Here is a 21,869-nt window from a genome sequence, read left to right as displayed (position 1 = left end):
CTTTGTGCCAGTGATACCCCCAGCAGGTGCTTGAGGTAAGAGGCAAACTGTTTTCCAATCGAAAGGACCTCCGCACAGCTGCTGCCAAAACCAGACACAGCTTGGACAAAGCGCTTTGGTTATCTCCCAGGTCCCTTGGTAATTATGGGACTATTTCTTAACAATATTTGCATCAGAAAAACAAGACTATTACATTACAATCGAGAATCAATACAAGTAATATGCATTATAAGCTAAAATAGTATTAAGACACATTTGAAACTCAATAGTACTATTAGTCAAAAGTAAAAAAAAAGGACCTGCATGGAAGTTTCCCTCCCCCCACCACTCGGCAGTAAGTGTGCCTTTAGAACAGAAGAAACTAATGCTCTCAGATCAAAAGCTTTGGGGGAAAATAGTAAAGGGTAATAGATGGTTACAAAATACCCAGCGAAAAGAAATAAACCCCCCCCCCAGGATTTAAAGTTGGACCACACAAACTCCTTTTGAAAAATAAAGGGGAGAAATATATAGTACAAAATCACAGCTACAATCTATGCATTGTAGAGCCAAAGATTGTTTAACATGCCATACTTGCACGGTTTCAAACTTAGTCCATTTCTATTTTTTGCTCTCCCTATTTGTCTTTCAGATTCCTCCGATGCCTTGGTCAGTACCACTGTAGTTAGCCAACAGATAGGGTGCTGTCTATGGTGCCACTGACCCAGGCAGTAGTTTGCTTCCCCTTAAAATAAGTGTGCTCCATCACTACAAAAAGTGTTCCATCCAATGATGGGATTGAAAGCAACGACGAGTATTTGGGAGAAAATCAAGTAAACTTTCTGGTCCTGTGAACAGGAGCTTTGTGTTCCTACTCTTAAAGCCATTCTTTAGCAAATGTTACCTTTTTTTGTGAAATATTAGTTCAATTTGTTTTACTCCGAATTGTACAGTACAGCACAGAAGGAGCCCATTCAGTTTTGTCCCTGGAGATAAAATATAAAATATACCTGCACTTCTAACTGTTCTATACTCCTAAGAATCCTCTCGATACAACATAAGGTATGTTTTAACTTGAGCATTGCTAGTTTTCAATAAAATTGTACAGTACACATTCAATTAAAATATCAGTAGGTCCTAATGGGTTTTCTGCAGTTTCTTTTGCTATATCCAGAAAAAAGGTGAGTGAATTAAGTCAAGTACCAACTTCCTTACAAAGCCTAGCTCTTCTTCATCTTTTCTGCCAAATAGAATAGGGATATTTGGTACATTATATTACTGCTTAAATAAAAAGCTGTTTGTATATAACTATAACCTTACAATAGAAGTTTTCAGAAGTATTCTCTGTAGAAATGTGTGGTTATGTTGTACTGACATTGCAATGAAAATCCAATGAAATAATCAACTGTAATGGAATAGTGCACAGTGCTTTTTATTTTCTGATAATTATACATTGGCATTGGCTCCTTTATCTGATGTAGAAGATGTTAAACCTGGAAAAGACTAGGTGATCCCAATGGGACTAACCATATCTTCCTCAGCATCTTTCATATCTGCATGATACAGTTTTGGACAGTATGTGGTTGATAAATACGAAGGAATTAAGACCCAAGTGTAGTCTTCAGGTAAAGTGAGATTAGAGAGAGCAGGGTTTAACTGGACCAGAGTGCATCACCTCCACTGGCAGGAAGGTGTAATTACAGTGTGACAAGCTTACATCGGCAACTTTCCCTTATAAATGGGACATAGGAAGTTATAATGGTAAAAGTTGCGAGGTAGACATCCTGTTGTTGACAGTTGGTCAGATTCAGCTGTGGCTCAGTGGGTAGCACACTCACCTCTGAGTCAGAAGGTTGTGGGTTCAAAGTCCCACTCCAGGGACTTGAGCACATAAATCTAGGCTGACACTCCAGTGCAGTACTGAGGGAGTGCTGCATTGTTGGAGGTGCCGTCTTTCGGATGAGACTTTAAATCGAGGCCCCATCTGCTCTTTCAGGTGGACATAAAATATCCCATGGCACTATTTTGAAGAAGAGCAGGGGAGTTATCCCTGGTGTCCTGGCCAATATTTATCCCTCAATCAACATAACAAAAACAGATTAACTGGTCATTATCACATTGCTGTTTATGGGAGCTTACTGTGCGCAAATTGGCTGCCGCGTTCCCACAGTATAACAGTGATTACACTAAAGCACTTTGAGACGTCCGGTGGTCATGAAAGGCGCTATAGAAAAGCAAGTCTTTCTTTTCTTTATATGAGATCAGACCTATCTATAGGATCTATTTTTACAATTAAAGTGCTGAAAATATCAGATCCTTCATTTTTAAAAAGTTTTTTTTTCTAAGTGCTCAAATGTATTCTTACTTGTGGACGGTGAACTGGTACCTGACAGAATCCAGTGATCTACATGGTTGGTACTGCTCATTCCTGAGGTTCTTTATTGGCCTAGTACTGATTGTTAGGCCATGTTTATTATATAAATCCACTTGTCAAAGTTGGCAATGGATCATAGACAGCTCTGCTCATGAGCATAATCTGCCAACCATCAAAGAAACCAACAGCAGGAATGTTATTTGGGACAATTCCCCATGCAGAGTATTGTACAGGTACAAAATAGTCCCTTCCCTAGAAATGGGTTCCATGTTGGCGTAACTACAAAGGCGAGGACTTTAGAAGCAGTAGCTCTTGTTCCCTCAGTTAATAAGGTTATAAATATCTTAGAGGACAAAGATCTCCTGTTAGCCAAATCAGTGGTAACTTTTGTTACAATAATCTTAATGGAGAAATTCAAAATTGGAACATTATTTGAAGCTGCATTTGCCCAGATTTTTATTGAGGGGGGAACAAATCAATTATTATAGCCTCTAAACACAATGAAATTAATTACAGCAAATGTGAAGTTTTAGTGGATGCTCACCATCTGCTTAATTGTGTAAATAAGCCAGACTGTCAATCATGAAGGATGAAGCACCATGGTGAACTCAGTGTATTATTTCTGTTATGGGTTCAGCAAGACTAAGTGCCAATAAGAGGATGAAATGATTTACGACAATATTAGCTGTGGCACACTCGCCTCTGAGTCAGAAGGTTGTGGGTTCAAGTCTCACTCCAGGGACTTGAGCACATAAAGCTAGGCTAATGCTCCCAGTGCAGTGCTGAGGGAGTGCCGCACTTTCAGAGGTGCTGTCTTTCAGATGAGACGTTAAACTGCTCTCTCGGGTGGACGTAAAAGATCCCATTCGAAGAAGAGCAGGGGAGTTATCCCCGGTGTCCTGACCAATATTTATCCCTCAACCAACATAACAAAAACAGATTATCTGGTCATTATCACATTGCTGTTTGTGGGACTTTGCTGTGTGCAAATTGGCTGCCGCGTTTCCCACATTACAACAGTGACTCCACTTCAAAAGTACTTAGTTGGCTGTAAAGCACTTTGAGATGTCCAGTGGTCGTGAAAGGTGATATATAAATGCAAGTCTTTCTTTTTGTTTAGTAAAACGATCATCAATGATTGCTAAACAAGTAACATCCTTGCTTGCAAACACAAACTTTAACTCATCATCACAGACTTCAATTGCACTTTTCTTCAAGGGCACCATCACTTTATCTGCACAACAATGAAATTATAGAAATACAGCTTCAATTGAGCTATCTTGCGTCAAAATGTCAAATTGTGCTTTTCTTTTTCACTTTGCAATAAACTGGACTTACAGGTTACGTCTACAGATTGCCAAAAGCATATTCATATGTTTGCATCATTAATTATTGTGTCATAATTAGCTTTTTTGATCAGGAGAAAGTTCAACACAATACCTCCTCATAACACAAAGTGTTGCATTCATAAAATTACCCTCCATTACACTGAGAAAAAGCAGCTTTGCTGTAATGCTCTAGTGTAATAACCCATCTGTGCTCGTAGAAAACAATAGATTTCCAACAGAAGCACGTAAGCTTGTGCATTATTTGCAATAAATTAAAGTACATACATTAGTTTACTGTTATTGTCACTTTTAGTTTCGCTGCCAAAAAGGGGGCATCAGTCTCATGTGCCAGAGATAGTTTCACTCAAATAATGAACTTCTCCTTAAAAAGCCAACAGAAATCATTTGGAATGACTATTGTTGTACAGGTCTAATTTATTTTTAATGACTGTCGTAATTTTAACAATCTTGATAATAGTCTATTTAAAGAGAATCTGAATGAGTGTCTTTGTTATGACAGGAACAATATGATAAAGTCTATACAGTCTTGTCATTGAGCTCATTTAGTATATATAACTACCAATATACTTTAAGGTTTCCCCAGTATACGTCTTGTGTGATACTCTGAATTAATCACCTCACAGTACTACTACCAGTGATTGACCTGTAATGAAGTAATTCACCCTAACGTCATATACCTCAGAAGGTTATCTCCATACCAACCCAAGTTTGGAAGGACGAAGTCTATAGTTGTACGGTGTTTAAAAAGAAAAGCTCAGATGGTCGTACTAAGAAAAGTTCACACACACACACAACCACTTTGTTGAGATCCTAGTGACAACACTCTACATGCAAAGAAACGGGAATATGAGTGACAGCAAGAGGGTATTACCAGACAGAAATTAATGAGAAAGTTACAGTATTTTGGGTGAATGAGTGATAAGGACAAAGTGATAAAATATGGTAATAAATTGAATTCACAGTATATCATATTAAATGTACTGTAGGTTAAAATCACAGATATGTAGATATTAGTGAATATATGCTTTAATATCTAATCTGCAATGTATACTATTTAAAAGTTCATAAATGTAAGTCCTGCACTTAATCAAAATTATTGTTCTTCTTTTGGTCCATAAAATACAACCAGTAAAATCTGTCCAAACTAGTCTGTTTAGCACTTGATCCCGACAAACAAGTTTCCACTAATTTGTATCAACAGCAATGGGACCTGAGAGTTACCCCTTACAGATAAGGGATCCCTTAATGCAGGGAGCATCAAATCCAGCTCTACTCTACTGTGTGATTTGATTTAAGACAAGGATTATTGCACAGAATGGAACCAATAGTGGAAAATAGTCTTCCTATTTCACCATACTATTAAAAGAAAATTAAAACTGGACAACAGTTCTGATCAGAATAGCTGAGATTCCAACAATTTAACAAATCACACCACTAACATAATAAAAGTTCCATGTAATAGTGGAGAACTTCCAGACAATGACTGCCTTTAATAAAATGTAAAATATAAGCAAAAATATTTTACCAGAAATAAGGCTTGTTGGAAAAGCATTATTTTCTTCAAATTCAGGAGCAGGTAAATTACTGTCTCGTATAATGGTTTAGGATGAGGGTACCATGCGGAACACCATCCGTCTATATTCTGCATGTTCCCCAAAACAGCCTTAACAAAGAGAGTAACTTTAAAAACAATGCTGTTCAGATTTCTAATTTGACATGTTGTTTTAGAAACACGCAATTTTTTTTAAACGCATTGAAATTGTGTTTTGAAATCTGGAGTACTTTCTCCACTATGTGAATTGGCAGTATGTAGGTTTTACTCGTTTTTAATCCCATTGAAAACAATAGGAATGCAAGAAGGTAACAAACACAGGTTCAAAATGTTTGTTTTCCTACACTCTCTTTCACTCATTGTTTGCAATGGGAGTTTGCAAACACGTGTTATAGTCCTGACCCAGGTTAAGCAAAGATAAACTGCAAGTCACCTTACCTGACACAGAAACTCTCATGGTTGCTTCAAGTGGCCTGTTGTTGTCCAGAGCATGACTCAAACTTAATTCCCCTGTGGTTTGATTGAGAATGACCAAATTTAATTCATTTCCATGGTCAAAGCTGTAATGAAGAGTATCAGAGATATCTGGGTCGTGAGCTGGAATTCTGCCAATTACCCCAGTCGGAAAACTGCTAGATTTGTTAGTGACGTAGTTATTGAAAATGATCTCAAAATTTTTCAGCACAGGGATATTGTCGTTTTTATCCAATAGACGGATATGAACTGTGGCTCTGCTGACAAGAGGTGCTGATGTAGCTTGAACTACAATAACGTATTCCGATTTCGCTTCATAATCCAAATCCATAAGAGCAGTCAACTCTCCAGAAAAGATATCCAGCTGGAAAACTTCAGGAATATTTCCCTCCACAATTTGATACATGATTTGTGCATTTGTACCTTCATCTGGGTCTGTGGCAGTGATACGGGCCACCACTAGTCCGATTGGGCTGTTTTCATCCACAAAGATATCAAACTCATCCTTTTCAAAAACTGGAGGGTTGTCATTAACATCCAATACTGCAACTTGGACATTGATCGGCGTCCTCATTGCAGGAATACCTTTATCCACCGCAAAGGCCTTTAGATTGTAGACTTGAACATTCTCTCTATCAAGCCTGCGCAGGGTACGAACAATACCAGAGGTAGTCTCAATGATGAAGTCCCCATCTCCGTCATCCCCACCTTGGAATGTGTAAAACACTCTACCATTCAATCCGGAATCACGGTCTGTAGCGGATATCTGAAGGACACTTGTGAATGTAGGGACATCTTCATAAACTGACCCTTGATAATGGTCTCTCAGGAACTGAGGTGCATTGTCATTTACATCATTAACTAGAATTTCGAGATATGTGGTGTCAGACTTCTGAGGAATTCCATTGTCCTTCGCAGTAATTGCCAAAGTGTATGACACTTGGTCTTCATAGTCAAGGTCCATTAGTGTTGTAACTGCACCTGAGTCAGGTTCAATTTTAAACTGAGGTATGCTATCTTCCATGAAATAAGTAATTCTGGCATTTTCACCAGTATCTTCATCAGTTGCACTGATAATCACTACTGTTGTACCAACAGGTCTGTCTTCATTGATATTAACTGTATAATGGGAACTCTGAAATACTGGTCTGTGTGTATTTGCATCTGTAACATTAATGAAGACCTTAACTGTGTCAAATCGTGTCCCATCACTGGCGGTTACAGTTAGTATGTACTGTCTCTCCAGTTTGTAATCCAGTGGTAAGGCCAAGGTTATCAGGCCACCTCCACTTTGGCTGGTTATTGAAAAGCGGTTTCGAGTATTGCCACTGGAGATCTGATATGTAACGACACTGTTGACATCCCTGTCTATTGCAGATACAGTCACCACACTGGAGCCCACAGCTGCATCTTCATTCAGCCTTATCTGATATAATTTCTGGCTAAATTCAGGATTATTATCATTCACGTCCAGCACAGTGATGCTGACACTAGCTGACGATGACATTGGAGGTGATCCCTGATCCCTCGCTTCGACACCAAAACTGTAAAAATCCGTTGTCTCCCTATCTAATTCTGAACCAACCACAATCCATCCAGTATTGTTGTTGATGGAGAAAGGGAAATCTGGAGATGTATTTATTAACCTGTATTCCAGACGAGAATTGTTCCCCGAATCTGCGTCTATTGCTTGGACATGAATAATTGAGTAACCTATTGGCACATTCTCCAGGACTGTCGACTGGAAAGGAGTACTGACAAAGATGGGCGCATTGTCATTCACATCAACCACTTGCACGGTCACTAACCCAGTGATGTTTGACAATGGGGGCCTGCCACCATCCTGTGCCCTGATTCTTAGTGTGTATTCCTTGTTCGTCTCATAGTCCAACTGGCTCACAACATCTATGCTACCACTCTGGGCATCAATGTAAAACTGCCCTCGGGTATTGCCACTCATGATGCTGTAATGAACTAACGCATTGTTCCCCTTGTCACGATCAGAGGCTGTGACCTGCAGAACCTTTGTGTTAGGGGCAACGTCTTCCAGAACTTGGATCACATAGCGTTTCTCACTAAACTGAGGGGTGTTATCGTTGTCATCCTCCACCGTTATGTGGACTGTGGCAGTGGAACTACGCGGGCCAGGGTTTCTTCCCTGATCGTTTGCCTCCACCAGTAACTGATAGGACTCCACGGACTCTCGGTCCACTGGCCCTCTGGTCCTCATCACACCAGACCTATGGTCAATCTCGAACACCGCGTTCTCCCCCTCGTTGTTGAGAATCTGGTACAAGATGTTGGCATTGGGCGGGGCATCCCCATCGGTTGCCCTCACAGTCAGCACCTCGTAGCCAATCTCCAGGTTCTCCCGCACGCTCTCTTTGTACTCCTGCTGCTCAAACAGCGGGTCGTGGTCGTTGGAGTCACTGACGGTGACGGTGAGGGTTGCCATGGCCGTACGCCTGGGGCTGCCATGGTCCACCGCGGTCACCCTGAACACATGGGTGTCCTTGGTCTCCCGATCCAGGGTCTCTGCGGTGGTGACAGCCCCGGTGACCGGGTCGATCACGAACAGACTGTTGGACCTGCTGTCGAAGAGGGCGTCCATTGAATATTCCACCCTTCCAGCCTCCCCCTCGTCGGGATCCACCGCCTGGACAGAGATCACCCTGGTCCCTGGTGGCTTGTTCTCTGGGACTGACACTTGGTAGATGGGTGGCTGGAACTGAGGACCAGTGTTCACGTTCCTCTTCCGCCTTTTATTCCCCGCTTCCTCGCCGCCCAGTCGCAACTCTTGCAAATAACTTTCTCTCCAAGACCCCACGCCCAATTTCAGGTCGATCCTGACATCCCCTTGCGCCCTTTCGGCTTCAGACGTGGAAGTCCAGCACCCGCGGCAACGTGCCTGCACTCGGATGAAAGCACCCCGCTCCAGGCAGAGCCTCTCCGGTGTAAACAGCAGCCCGTCCCGGGAGAGGACGAGCGGGGCGCTGGCCGGCTGACAGCGCAGGGTGCCGCAGGTCCTCGCAGGAGCGGCCAGGAGGTCGGCGATGGCGAGGAGCGGTGCGCCGGCCGGGAAGCAAGGGGAAGTTTGCAGAGCGGCGCTGACGAGCTCCAGGTCTGCTGCGCCGCCGCCGCCGCTGCGCCGCGCCTTCCGCCGGTACTTGGTGAAACAGTTCTGCCCGTGAACGTGGACATCCAGGCGGCTGGAGATGGAAGTGGAAAGCTCCGGCAGCTGGCCGGCGCCCGCTCGGTGGCAGTGCCTGGTCAGGTGAATGGTGAACGGGTTGCTGGAGAAGTCGGCGCAGTGCAGGCGCTGGGAGAGCCGGACCGTGCCCGCAGCCCAGTCAATTTCCAAGTACCTCCTTGCAAATTTCGGCGCAGAGACCCGGTGGATTACACAGCTCCCGCCCGTGGCCAGGTCCGCCACCAAAGCCCCTGGCTTTGAATGTTCAGAGAGGTGGACACTAAAACACTCCAACAAAGGGGTGTGAAGCAGCAAGCAGGTCACCAGAGTCCAGTTCAGCGCAGTCATTTCCATTCTTGCTTCAATGTAACGCTGTCCCATCTCCAATGCTGCTCCATCAAACTTCCCTCTTTCTCCCACCACCCACCCCTGTCTGTTCAGCTCTGCCTTATTTCAGCCGCAGCCTGTTCCCATTCTCCTGGGTTGTTTTCTCTCTCAAACTCTGTCGGCCGGCACATCGTCACTCAGATCGGATCCCCATCCCCACAGCAACACTCCTCGGCCCCGTTTGTGTTAAATGATCGCACAAAATGGCTCCGTCTGCGCCCTGGCGGGGGTTTCAATTAGCATAAACCTGCTCAAACAAGGCGAATACAGCCTGCAGAGAGAGAGAGAGGACAGAACAACGCTTAAAAGGGCAATGTCCTTCCGAACTCTTGTACCCTGGTTATGATGCGGCAGAATGACCCCGGTAGGAGAGTACAAATATAATACAATTTTTAAGAAGGTTTATTGGAACTCTAGTCAGAGTCTTGGGTTTTGTTAATAACTAGCAAGTGTTTTAACGCTGCAATACATCGTCTCCGGTGAATCAACAGAGACCAAATATGTAGAGCTGGAATCCCCTGGAGTTAATTTGGAAATGGGACTGGGTTCGTTCATAAACAGGTTATTCCAATAACTTTTTTTTAAAAAGCATTTATAAAACTATGCAAAAGGACTTTGATTCCTGCACAATAAACCCAGGAAGGAGGAATGGGTCAGTTAAACACATGCGTCTCTCGCCACAGCCTAGTGTCGAGATGAAATCAGATCATCATTTCTATAATTAGTTGTAGTGCTAATTTTGGAGGTCGATTCCGCAGGAGTGATCTCACTGTTTATTTTGCCATCAGAAGGAATACATTAAAATAGTTTTATTCCAAGTTAACAATTATCCTATTTGCTTGGAGAATTGTTTCACTGTGAAATTGCTAGGCTGTTTTATATTCGTTGTTTACAGAGAACACAGTGAACTCTGTTCATCTATATGTTTGATTCAGCAAGGAGTGGCCAAAGGGGAAATATCATGGTCTAACGGAAGCTGTGACCTGACTGGATCGCAGACTCTTTGCTCTTCCCTACTTATTATTAAATCGCAATATTTGTTAGACATATTGTGATATGATTTTCGTTGGGGGAAAAAAATCAACAAAATGCGGGTGTCCCTGCAGAATTGCGGTTCAAATCTGTTTCGCCCTGTAGTTCTGACTAGTTGCAGCGTGGCGGTAAACTAATGCGATTATTGAATCGGGACCTGAAGCTGGGATCTTCTTTGTTTCAAATCCGCACTGACAGATTGGTCACGTTAGCAGTGTTCATTTTATGAGCGGTCCTCGCTGTGGCTTCGATAGATAGGAGGGTAAGATTTACAGAGGGTCAGTTTTGCTGATGTACAGGCCGGCACCTGCTAAATCCCGGCACCATCTGCGCACATGGGGCTGGAAACCAAGTGAATGAAAATAAGAAACGGTACCTGAGATGGCATAAAGCTTGCAAAACAGGTCATCATAAAAGAAACAAGCGGGCGTGAGACAACAAAAGGCCACCGGTGGATGTTTTCCCATTGCAGCCGAAGTACAATGAGAGGCCACCTCTTTGTGAAGGTCTCAGTGCAAGACGATCCTGGTGAGAGTGATGGTACTGGACGTTGGGTATCGGGGAATGGGTGGAGCTGTGCTCTAGACTCCGTCAAGTAGCCCCATGACACAAGTGTTGTCCCACACGTCCCAGCACATCACCCCTCCCACATGCAAACAATTTCGAAATATTTAAGTGTTCTTCTTCTTCTTAGGCAATCCCTCGGAACCGAGGATGACTTGTTTCCACATTAAAAATGAGTTCGCAGGTGACTGATTAGTCCAATGCGGGACCTATTTAAGTGTTGCCAAGTTTTATATTGCAATCTACATTGTACAACAGAAACTCGTGTTTTCAGTGATCATAATATGCCTGATCTCAAGGAGCCCCCGGGACTTGAAATCTCGTACATTAAAATGTGCATTTTTAATGACCGAACTGCAAAAAAACCAGTATATATTATATAATCTCACTCTTCCACTTAACTAGCCGTGCAGTTTGTGTCAATGCATGCGAAGTAACTGCAAACGACATTGTGATTAGTAGCCCATTGGCTGCCATGGTGTACCAGATAATGGAATACAAGAAAACCATCCGAGCTTCCACGCCTTGCCCCTTACAACAGGAGCCACTTCTACATCACAAACCGGGTCTCAACTGAATAGAATATCACGGAGGGCAGTTTCTTTCAAACGCCCAGTTGGTCTGATTATGTGCGCTATATTATGGGTATTTATCCGGAATCAACTTCATTCCTCGTTTAGTGCAATTGTGTATCGACCCGTCAAATCCTGCACTCAGCATATTCCACAACAGGACATTGACTCCAGTTTGTTCATTCGTTCGTTTATTTGCAAGACCGATTGCAGAAGAAGCTCATTCCACATTTATGACTGACTTTCACAGTTGAAGACTGAAGGTTGAGGACTAAAGTTTAGGACTAAGCGCACAACACATATTAATACCATCAATGGATTAAATAGCTCGATCGTCCCCGTGCAATTTAACCTTTCTCTGCACGTGTGAGGTGGTTTTCGGCTGTGTGACCTGTGAACAACTGTCATTTCTACTCGACTTTGATTTATCTGCGTCTTACCCACCAATCCTGACATGTATGAGTGTTTGTGAGATAGATATGATTTACTCACAACCGACCGTTTAAATCTTGGTTTGAATAAAAATCGATTCCAGTCGATTTAGCAGCAATTATATGTTGGTGGAACAAATAGATGATTCGTTGTGTCATTAATTTTTTCCGTGACAAGATGGCCAAATTCGCCAGCACCAAATTGTTCAAGCGTGTAATTCAACGTGAATTAATTCAGTGCATTGTATATTTGGTTCAATATTCTGATTGCAATTCCTCGGGAATCAATTAGGAACAGCATTACCAATTTCATATTAATACACAAACGTTCCGAGAAACTGTCACGTTGTTGCCCGGACAGTGCAGGCGAGTTGTGCGGTGCTGTTGCTGTGGAGTGTATTTCAAAGGCAGCGAACTGTTAGAATGATCCTAAGTCTTACGCGCACACTGGGAGTTCCCTAGTGCTCAGTCACCGCTGCATGATCAGGCCACGGGGAGGGCACTAAACATGAACATACAGTCCGTGCACCGTTATTGGCAGACAATTCCAAATGTCGCATTGTTTGAGCACAATCTTTCATTCATTTGCGTTATTCATTTCAGTTGTCACGTCTTATGAGCAAATATACAGCCCGGAATTATTTCAAACTTAATTTTAGTGCAGAAAAAAACACTAGCAGAGTACAATGTAAATTGTTTCACACACCTCTTGTAACTGGGATATTAGAGCGCAGGACTCTGCCTGGGATTCTGGACATCACATACTTCATTCAATTCACAATTGACATGAATCCTATGTAGTTGCAGTCCTTTTTTTTATTCGTTTATGGGATGTGGGTGTCGCTGGCAAGGCCAGCATTTATTGCCCATCCCTAGTTGCCCTTGAGAAGGTGGTGGTGAACCGCCTTCTTGAACCGCTGCAGTCCGTGTGGTGAAGGTACTCCCACAGTGCTATTAGGGAGGGAGTTCCAGGATTTTGACCCAGCGACAATGAAGGATCTGCATACACTTTTAAGTCAGGATGATGTGTGACTTGGAGGGGAACTTGGAGGTGGTGGTGTTCCCATGCGCCTGCTGCCCTTGTCCTTCTAGGTGGAAGAGCTCGCGGGTTTGGGAGGTGCTGCTGAAGAAGCCTTGGCGAGTTGCTGCAGTGCATCTTGTAGATGGTACACACTGCAGCCAGGGTATGCTGGTGGTGGAGGGAGTGAATGTTTTAAGGGGCTGTTGTACCGAAACTCTCGTGATTTAGGGGTGCAAGTGGAGTCCCTACACGTCCTCGATCCGGGGGAGATACCACATCCAGTAGAATGGCAGATCTACTTAAAAAAGGGCTTCAGGAATCTTTATATCTGTATATCCTTCAGGGTACACTCAGCTGGGCTCTCTCAAAACTCATGCCCGGGGGCGGCGCGTTTGACCAGGGCTCTGTCCTGTCTCCCGAGACTTTGTTTGGGATCCCGGCACTGCTGTCTGGCTGGAACCGGGAACGAGAGTATAAATATACCCTCAAATAATGCAGGTCTGGCGTTCATCGACAATGATGGCTGCTTCCTCCAGAAGGACTAAAGCCAATAATGATCGTTAGCAAAGGGTGCAGTGTATCATCCATTCGATCTCACATTGGGGTTCACAATGCGCCCGATTTGTAATTACTATTGTTACTGTTGTGATGTATTGATTACAAATTGTATTACTTTTACAGTTTGCTCATTTTGGGGGGGATTCACAAATTGGTTGGGCTTTCTCTTCGCACCTGAAATGAAAACAGCGACACCACATGGCTGCATGCAATGCTTCCAAAAACGGAAGTGGTCCTGGTACCAGATCAGCAAGAAAGGAGCGATAGTTGCAGGTCCAACTATAACAAGTTGTGAGATTGAATTCAATAAATCTGCTCATTTCTGGGCCGGAAAAAAAGGGCCATGAAAGTGTCCGAATTGTCGAAAAAACTCAACTAGTTCACTAATGTCCTTACAGAAGGGAATTGCCACCCTGCCTCCTATGACCTCTGAGTTATACAAACAATCACTATTCAAGACAGCCCTTCTGTGGACAAGGGATGAGCAATAAATGTGGCATTACACCCTTACAGTTGCCCACAATAACATTTGCAGGTGCTGAGATCAAATTGGCCCTGAATTTGCCGTCGGTCATACCACCTTTGAAATTGACCACAAGTTCGGGATATCCGCGCATGCGCTAAATCCCGAACTTGCGATATGCCAAGATTTGAATAGACAGACGATCTGCTGCGACTTTCAAGTCCTCATTGAAATGATGTGCTGGAGAATAGTCGGGCTAATTGTCCAACTACTGAGCATCAATTACGCTGGAAAATTTTACGGTTGGTGCAAACAGGTGCAGGAGCCTGTTTGCACAGCGTAAGGGGAGAGGGGATGAGAACATTGTATAATAATTAAAAAACAAACACTAAAAGTACCTACCAGGCAGCTGTAAAGGCTCTGTTTTGAGGGATGAGATTGTTTTAACTTTTTTTAATCTTGCAGTCTGCCAGTAAATAAATCTACTTACTCCAAAGTATTCCCTGTGCTTCTTAAAATCAAGTGCTTGTCAAATAAATATAATTAGTATCACACCGTTTAATTTACAAGTTCTTTGGTGTTGAGTTGAAGCGTTTCCTGATTGGCTCGTGAAAGGAGCACCATGATCCCAGGTACGCTTACGCACAACAGTGCACTCCTGGGATCCGTGGGCCACTATGCTGTGCACAACTCCACAGCGTTTCAAAGCAACTTCTCGAAGGGGGCTTCGCAGCAGGTAAGTGTGGATTCCGTTCGGAGGTCAGCGGCATACTCCTTAGCTACGCCGTCGACCACAAATTCGGGGTCAATGAAAAATGAGGATACAGGTTGGAAACCTACTAGACACAGTGCTAATCCACTAAGTGTACCAGCCTAAATAACTGACACACTGCAAAGTATTGATGATATGCATTGTATCCAGTTGATTTCACGTATTTACTGCTTTTAGTATCGACACAAATACAACTGTAGCTCAAAATAGAAACAGAAATGAAGCAGATTTACTATGGATTAAGATCACATGGGATTACATTAGGATATACAGCACAGAAACAGGCCACTCGGCCCAACTAGTACATGCCGGTGCTTATGCACCACTCGAGCCTCCTCCCGTCTTTCCTCATCTAACTCTATCAGCATAACCCTCGTCTCTTTCTCCCTCATATGCTTATCTTGCCTCCCCTTAAATGCATCTATACTATTCACTTCAACCACTCCCTGTGGTAGTGAGTTCCACATTCTAACCACTCTCTGGGTAAAGAAGTTCCTTCTGAATTTCCTATGATGATGTGGACCATAATAAAATAATGATGTTGTAGAAGATAAAGCATCAACCCTGAATTTCCACTGGGGTTCTCCCATTCAATCTCCACAACTTCAGCAGGAGATGGGCAGAAACTCAGAAGAGAAGGTGAAAACAGCCATTTTCAGCTCTTTATGCCATTTCTCTGGAGGTTCTGCCAATCTCCCACCAAAGTTAAGGTAGGAAATCAGATCAAACTGTGCTAAAATTCAAGGTTTAATATCTAAACAATTCAAAAACATAGATTCTGTGAACACAGGCTCATAGATGTGATTAAAGGGATTAATTCAACTGGTTAGCTTGGAATTCCTGTTCATTCGTGGCAGGGTGGTTGCTAAGTGAATATGTGTTTTTTATTATGGGATATTCAATAACATGCAAATGAAAGCAACACGGCTGCAGGAGATTAAACATTCTGCATGTTGTGTTGTGTTTGTTTAACAATTAGAAATTATTCCTACATGATATTGTTTTACCGGTGAACAATGCAGCAAGTAGTATAGATTGGTATAGAATCATGAACAATGCTTGCCCAAAGGCCCAATGTGTAAGAGGATCACTTGGTGTAGTAAAGAGCCACATAGACCAGCAAGTCTCAGGTTCAATCCACAGGCTGTATTGAGTTAGCTGATCTCAGCAAGTTGGGATACAGTAAAGGATCAGAAAACAATTAGCCAGAGATCCAGCTCTTGATTTTTATTCAGTGACTCCAGCTGTAAAGTGACATCTGGTGAGGATGACCAGAGAATTTTTGGAACCCATGATGTCATACTCTGGCTAGAATCAGACTCTTCAAGGGAGAAGGGAAGAAATATGAGGAAAAAATAAGATTGTTTATTGTAAAATGAATTAAAAGGTGTTTGAATGTTTTATTTTAGGGCTCACCAAAGAATTAGTAAAGATGCATGCAGCTGGCCCATCTGGAGTGGGAGATCCAATTCGATTGCTGTGCTGTAACTGGTGTTTACAGCTGGGATGGCATTACAATTCAATAGTCCTGGGCAAAGGAGAGGGAAATCAGCAAGAGGTCCCACTCCTGCTTGTTATCTACGTGTGTGAGTCAATTAGGGACAGGATCAAGCTTGGTTCTGATGCCCCTCACTATTAAATAAGCTAACTTGCTCATTCATGAATAAAAACCAGTGCCCATCGTTCTGCCTTCCAGAGGCAGTAAGTAAAACAAGGGAGAAAATGGAATATATATGTAATGGACAATCCTTTTGATGAACCGACACTTAATAATTCTGCAAACAGGAAATACTCTACATTTGTCAGGTTTCTGTGAGTGAACCCTGACAATGTGCACTACACGTTTCTGAATAATTCATGTTCTTCTATTTTTCAGACCTGTAACCATCCCTGTGCAAACTGTCAGTGGCAGTGGTTGAAACATAATCTTCAGTAAATATGATGTCTGCAGAGCTCTAGATGTGCTGTAAATTTACATAGCAGCTCTCCAAACTGGATGAAGAGCTCAATTAATTTAAATTTATTAGAAATCTAAACAAGAGTAGAGAAAGAAAGATCTTTTATTTATGTACCACCTTTCACAACCGCTGGTTGTCTAAAAGCACGTTGTAGTTAATGAAGTGCATTTTGTAGTCACTGTTGTAATCTAGGGAAACACAGCAACCAATTTGAACACAGCAAGGTGACACAATATACCACATGATCTGTATTAGTGATTATTTGAAAGAAAAATGTTGGTCAGGACACCAAGAGAACTCCCCTGTTCTTCTTCACCTGTTGCCATGAGATCTTTTACATCCACCTAAAAAGTGAAACGGAGCCTCCGTTTAATGTTTCATTCAAAAGATGGCATGTCTGACACTGCAGCCTTCCCTCAGTCCTACACTGAAGTGTCATCTTAGATTATGTGAAACTTCGGACTCTGGCGCAAAAGTAGTACCACTGAGCCAAGGCAGATACCTGTAATAAAAACAGAGAATGCTCGAAATACTCAGCAGGTCAGGCAGCATCTGTAGAGACAGAAACAGAGTTAACGGGCGCGATCTTGCCAGCCCTGGGGAGGTGGGTTTGGAGGCAGGACTGCCGGGAAAATGGCAGAATCTGGAGGCGGGTGCCCATCTCATCCCCAACACGCCTACGTGCCATCTTGCCAAGAGGTGGGTAGCTGACCCATGCCGGGTCCCGTCTCCTGGAGGCAGGAAGGGGATTACAGCCACTTAACTGCCTGGTAACAAGTAGTTTTCAAGAACTCATCAAACTACAGAGATTGTCAGTGTTTGACAGCTTCACAGAGGCTTAACAAGGTCAATCAAGGGAAAATAGCGTGGGTTGGCCAGAAGTCGATGGAGGCGGGACTGAAACCCGACAAGTGGGAGCCCCGCTTCCAAAAGCTCCCCATTGGCAAAATCCAGCCCAACGTTTCAGGTTGATGACCCTTCGTCAGAACTGGAAAAAAGTTAGAGATGTAACAGATTGTTAAGCAAGTGTAGGGGCAGGTAAAGGGAAGATGGGAGAAAAGAACAAAAGGGACGGTCTGTGATAGGATGGAAGGCAGGCGAGATTAAAAGACAAAAGGGATGATGGTGCAAAGCAAAAGGAGATGGTAATGGGACAAGTTAAGAAACAAAAGATGACTCTAGATGGGGTGTAAATGGGAATAGCAGAATCATCAACAGCTGCCATGTGAGAGAAAAAAATATATTAAAAAATAGGGGCCGAGGTTATGGTCTGAAATTCTTGAACTCGATGTTGAGTCCAGAAGGCTGTAAAGTGCCTAATCGAAACATGAGGTGCTGTTCCTCGAGCTTACGTTGAGCTTCATTGGAACAGTGTAAGAGGCCGAGAACAGAGAGGTCAGAGTGGGAGTGGAGCGGAGAATTAAAGTGACAGGCGACCTGTACAGATACCTGTAACATAGTAAGAGTGCATTTCAGACTAGTTTTTACCGCTTTTGTCACTGGGAGCACATTTATGCAGAAATACTCCTTTTAAGTGCAATTTTTTTTTAGAATTAAACACCCATAGGCAAAATTGGTCTTATCATCCAACACATATTGCTAAATTCTTAGAAATGTGGTAGGCTACGTAGCTTTGAACTGGCCTTACCCTCTCCAATTGTAAACTCCATTCTAAAGATAGTTCTGCCCCCTGCATCTTGAAATAGGGCAAACTGGACACTAACACTAATTACCATAGATTTTACAAATGTATTTTTAAAAATTGCACCAGACCTCTAAAGGGTGCTACTACCCATCTAATACTAGGAAGTGTCATGTTGCACATCTATTGTAGCTGCATAAAGGAAGGGGGAGGAATAGTAAAACAAAGCAGATGCTAGAAACCTGAACTAAAAATAGAAAATGCTGGAAACACTCAGCAGACCAGGCAGCAACTGCGGAGACAGAAGGGTAGGGTCAATGTTTCAGGTTGATAACCTTTCATCATTGACCTGAAACGTTAACCTACCTTCCTCGCTCCAGAGATGCTGCCTGGCCTGCTGAATGTTTCCCAGCAGTTTTTGTTTTTATTGTAGCTGCCTATTGTACCCCCATTCGTAAAACCTGCACACACACCACTGCTGAAAATGCTGAAATGTTTGTTCTAACAAAGGGCCTACACCTGAAATGTCAATCCAACTTTTCTTTTACATAAGCAAAAACAGAAAATGCTGGAAATACTCAGCAGGCCAGATAGCATCTGTGGAGAGAGAAACACAGGTCAATGACCTTTCGTTAGAACTGGAAAAGGTTAGAGACGTAACAGGTTTTTTTAGCAAGTGCAGGGGCAGAGAAAGGGGGGAGGGGAGGAAAGAACAAAAGGGAAGGTCTGTGATAGGATGGAAGGCAGGAGAGATTAAATGACAAAAGGGATGATGGTGCAAGGCGAAAGGGGGTGGCAATGGGATAAGTAAAGAAACAAAAGATGGGTCTAGAGGAGGTGTAAATGGGAATAGCAGAATAATCAACAGCTGTCATCCGAAAACATGGAGGCAGAGATTATGATCTGAAATTGTTGATCTCAATGTTGAGTCCGGAAGGCTGTGAAGTGCCGAATTGAAAGATGAGGTGCTGTTCCTTTTACATATGCTGATGAAGCTGCTGTATATTTCCAGCAGTTTGTGTGTTAAATCCAAGACCTTCTACATTTTCAGTTATTTATTTTCTTTTTATCTCCTTTAAGTAGAATATTATCAATGTATTATTATTGTCACCTACAAAGTTTGCCTATGTGGATGAACCATTTTCAGAAGCACAGTCTAGAAATACTTTCACAATAAAGCAAACTATAAAGTATTAGATAGCTGACAACCAGGCACCTCCCTGGGAAAATACGAGGCATAGTTGCCGGTGTAATATGACACATAAACTTGTTCTCACTTTTTAAGAACACAATTCACACCTTCTGAAGCCTCTCTATTGTGACTGGCTCATTAATGGTTGATTGATAATGCAGACTGTAGGACAAACTGGCTCAAACTTATTTGGGAACACTGCAGCTGGAAAACCCGCTTTTAAACACAGTAAATGTCTGCTCAAAACAAGCTATCACAAAAATGAATAGGGAAAATAATTAATACCTCAGTCTGGCTATCGGATCACGTATAGTGGTTGTGTGCAGGATTGAATTTCCATGGGTTTGAGATTGAATTTAACTCCTTAAACTTGGCTGCCCTCTATGGGCAAGATTCAGCTGTTCCCTTCTTTGTGACTTGACCATTTTGTGCAGTAACACAATCCACAAGGAGGCAAAAAGGCCTACCCTGCTTCAGAGTATTCTTCCTGCAACATTAGCAGTTATCATGCAAACTCCCCATACCATCTACTCTAACCAATCAATCAATCAGCACGGAGGTGTGAAAGCAGTGAAATAAATATGTTTTACTATGCCGTATGATTTTGGGGTTAGATTCAGTTCTTGGGACAGCCAGGAAGCGTCTGTAGAACAAATTGTACCACAATGCTGCTGCCAAACAGTTTGAACTGTGTAGATGTCATAATGCTGTTTAAAATATATATATTGCCTAACTCCCTTTTAGATCGCTATTCAACGCTCTCAAATGAAGCAGACTTTCAGGGAGTCAGATACTGGTTGTCAATCCCATTTTATCATCAGCTGCAAGAGATGTGTAAGAGATGACTAACCTGATTCTCCTGCCAAATCACTCTCCTTCCCTCTGCAGGGGCCTCTTATATATGCTGGAAATCTGAAATAAAAAGAGAAAATGCTGGAAATACTCAGCAGGTCAAGCAGCATCTGTGGAGAGAGAAACAGAGTTAATGTTTCAGGTCAATGACCCTTCGTCAGAACTGGAAAAAGTTGGAGATGGACCAGGTTTTTAAGCAAGTGTAGGGGCAGGGAAAGGGGGGAGGGGAGGAAAGATCAAAATGGGAAGGTCTGTGATAGGATGGAAGGCAGGAGAGATTAAATGACAAAAGGGATGATGGCAAGGCAAAAGGAGATGGTAATGGGACAAGTTAAGAAACAAAAGAGTTGGCTCATATTTTCCACAGTATTAATTTCAGTTTTTTTTCAGAATTCATCAACAAATCCCTTTGTTGCAGTTTCCAAGTAATTTTCTTACATACCTTGTCTTAATAAAAAAACTCTTAGAATATCTTTCAAATTGTAATCATCCGTAGTCAGTCACCATGCAATACTTTCAATCTCTTCACCATTCTATTACAGAATCTGTATCTTTATCAATGTTACAAAATATGTTCTTAGTTAGGATAGTGAGAACCAGACTACTGATTACACACCTGTTCTAATTTTAGTTGGTACATGAATTATTCTCTAGAAACTTCAGAAAGTGTATTAAACTTAAAGATGCACAGATAGTGTCTTTCATCATCCTAATTTGAATTATTTAGAAAACCCACAACAAATTGAGTTTTGAAAGTAAATAGCAAGCCTATACTATCGCCTGTGTTTCATTGATAGAACAAAGAAATGTTCTAATTACTGACATGAATGAACACAGACATACACTTCCAAAACACCAAATTTAATGTTTGCAGAGATTCCATGGAAAGTTACAAACCAGTACCAACAGATGTGGGATGTTTGATCCACCCCAACCCAGTGTTGTCAGACCCATGCAATCTGAGTGCTACCAAAGCCCAGGGCTGTCCGAAATGCTAACAAAGCATAGGCCCACTCTCCTGTGCAGCTAAGCCTCACTTCCACGGCCTAGTACTGCTATATATCGGGGCTGAAAATCCGGAAACTAGGGGGTAATTTTAACCTAACTCGTTGGGTGGGAAACCCGCAGGTGGAACGGTGGTTTTACACCCCGCCCAATATTACTCTCCAATGATTCAAATTTTACAATAGCAAAATACTGCGGAAATCAGAAATAACAATAGAAAATGCTGGAAACACTCCGCAGGTCAGGCAGCATCGTGGAGAGAGAAACAGAGTTAACGGCCACGATTTTATCAGCGGTGTCGGGTGTTGTGTCTGTGTATAATAAGACACAGACTGCAGGAGAACGGTAGATACATAGATACATAGAAGATAGGAGCAGGAGTAGGCCATTCGGCCCTTCGTGCCTGCTCCGCCATTCGATGAGATCATGGCTGATCCTTTAATTCAGTATCCCGTCCCCGCCTTCTCTCCGTAACCCTTAACCCCTTTTGCCCGTAGAAATA

The 21,869-nt window shown here is 42.6% G+C and overlaps 1 protein-coding gene across 4 annotated transcripts in view; it reads right to left on the bottom strand.

Annotated features, from left to right (window-relative positions):
• LOC147105202 (cadherin EGF LAG seven-pass G-type receptor 2-like) overlaps nucleotides 1–11,170 on the bottom strand; it is a 361,456-nt gene extending 350,286 nt beyond the window's left edge. For 2 of the 4 annotated variants that reach the window (XM_086011326.1, XM_086011327.1), the window contains exon 1: nucleotides 5,693–11,170. In XM_086011326.1, the coding sequence (XP_085867452.1) occupies nucleotides 5,693–9,299 (3,607 nt within the window). In that variant the 5' untranslated portion in view covers nucleotides 9,300–11,170. The remainder of the gene's footprint in view (nucleotides 1–5,692) is intronic. The other 2 variants (XM_086011324.1, XM_086011325.1) reach the window with 2 other exon arrangements.
• Nucleotides 11,171–21,869: the final 10,699 nt, after the last annotated feature.

This window comes from Somniosus microcephalus, chromosome 18, assembly GCF_052327205.1.
Source record: "Somniosus microcephalus isolate GS21.2 chromosome 18, FLI_Smic_1.0, whole genome shotgun sequence".
NCBI classification, from domain to species: Eukaryota; Metazoa; Chordata; class Chondrichthyes; order Squaliformes; family Somniosidae; genus Somniosus; species Somniosus microcephalus.
This window is presented reverse-complemented; position numbering and strand designations above follow the sequence as displayed.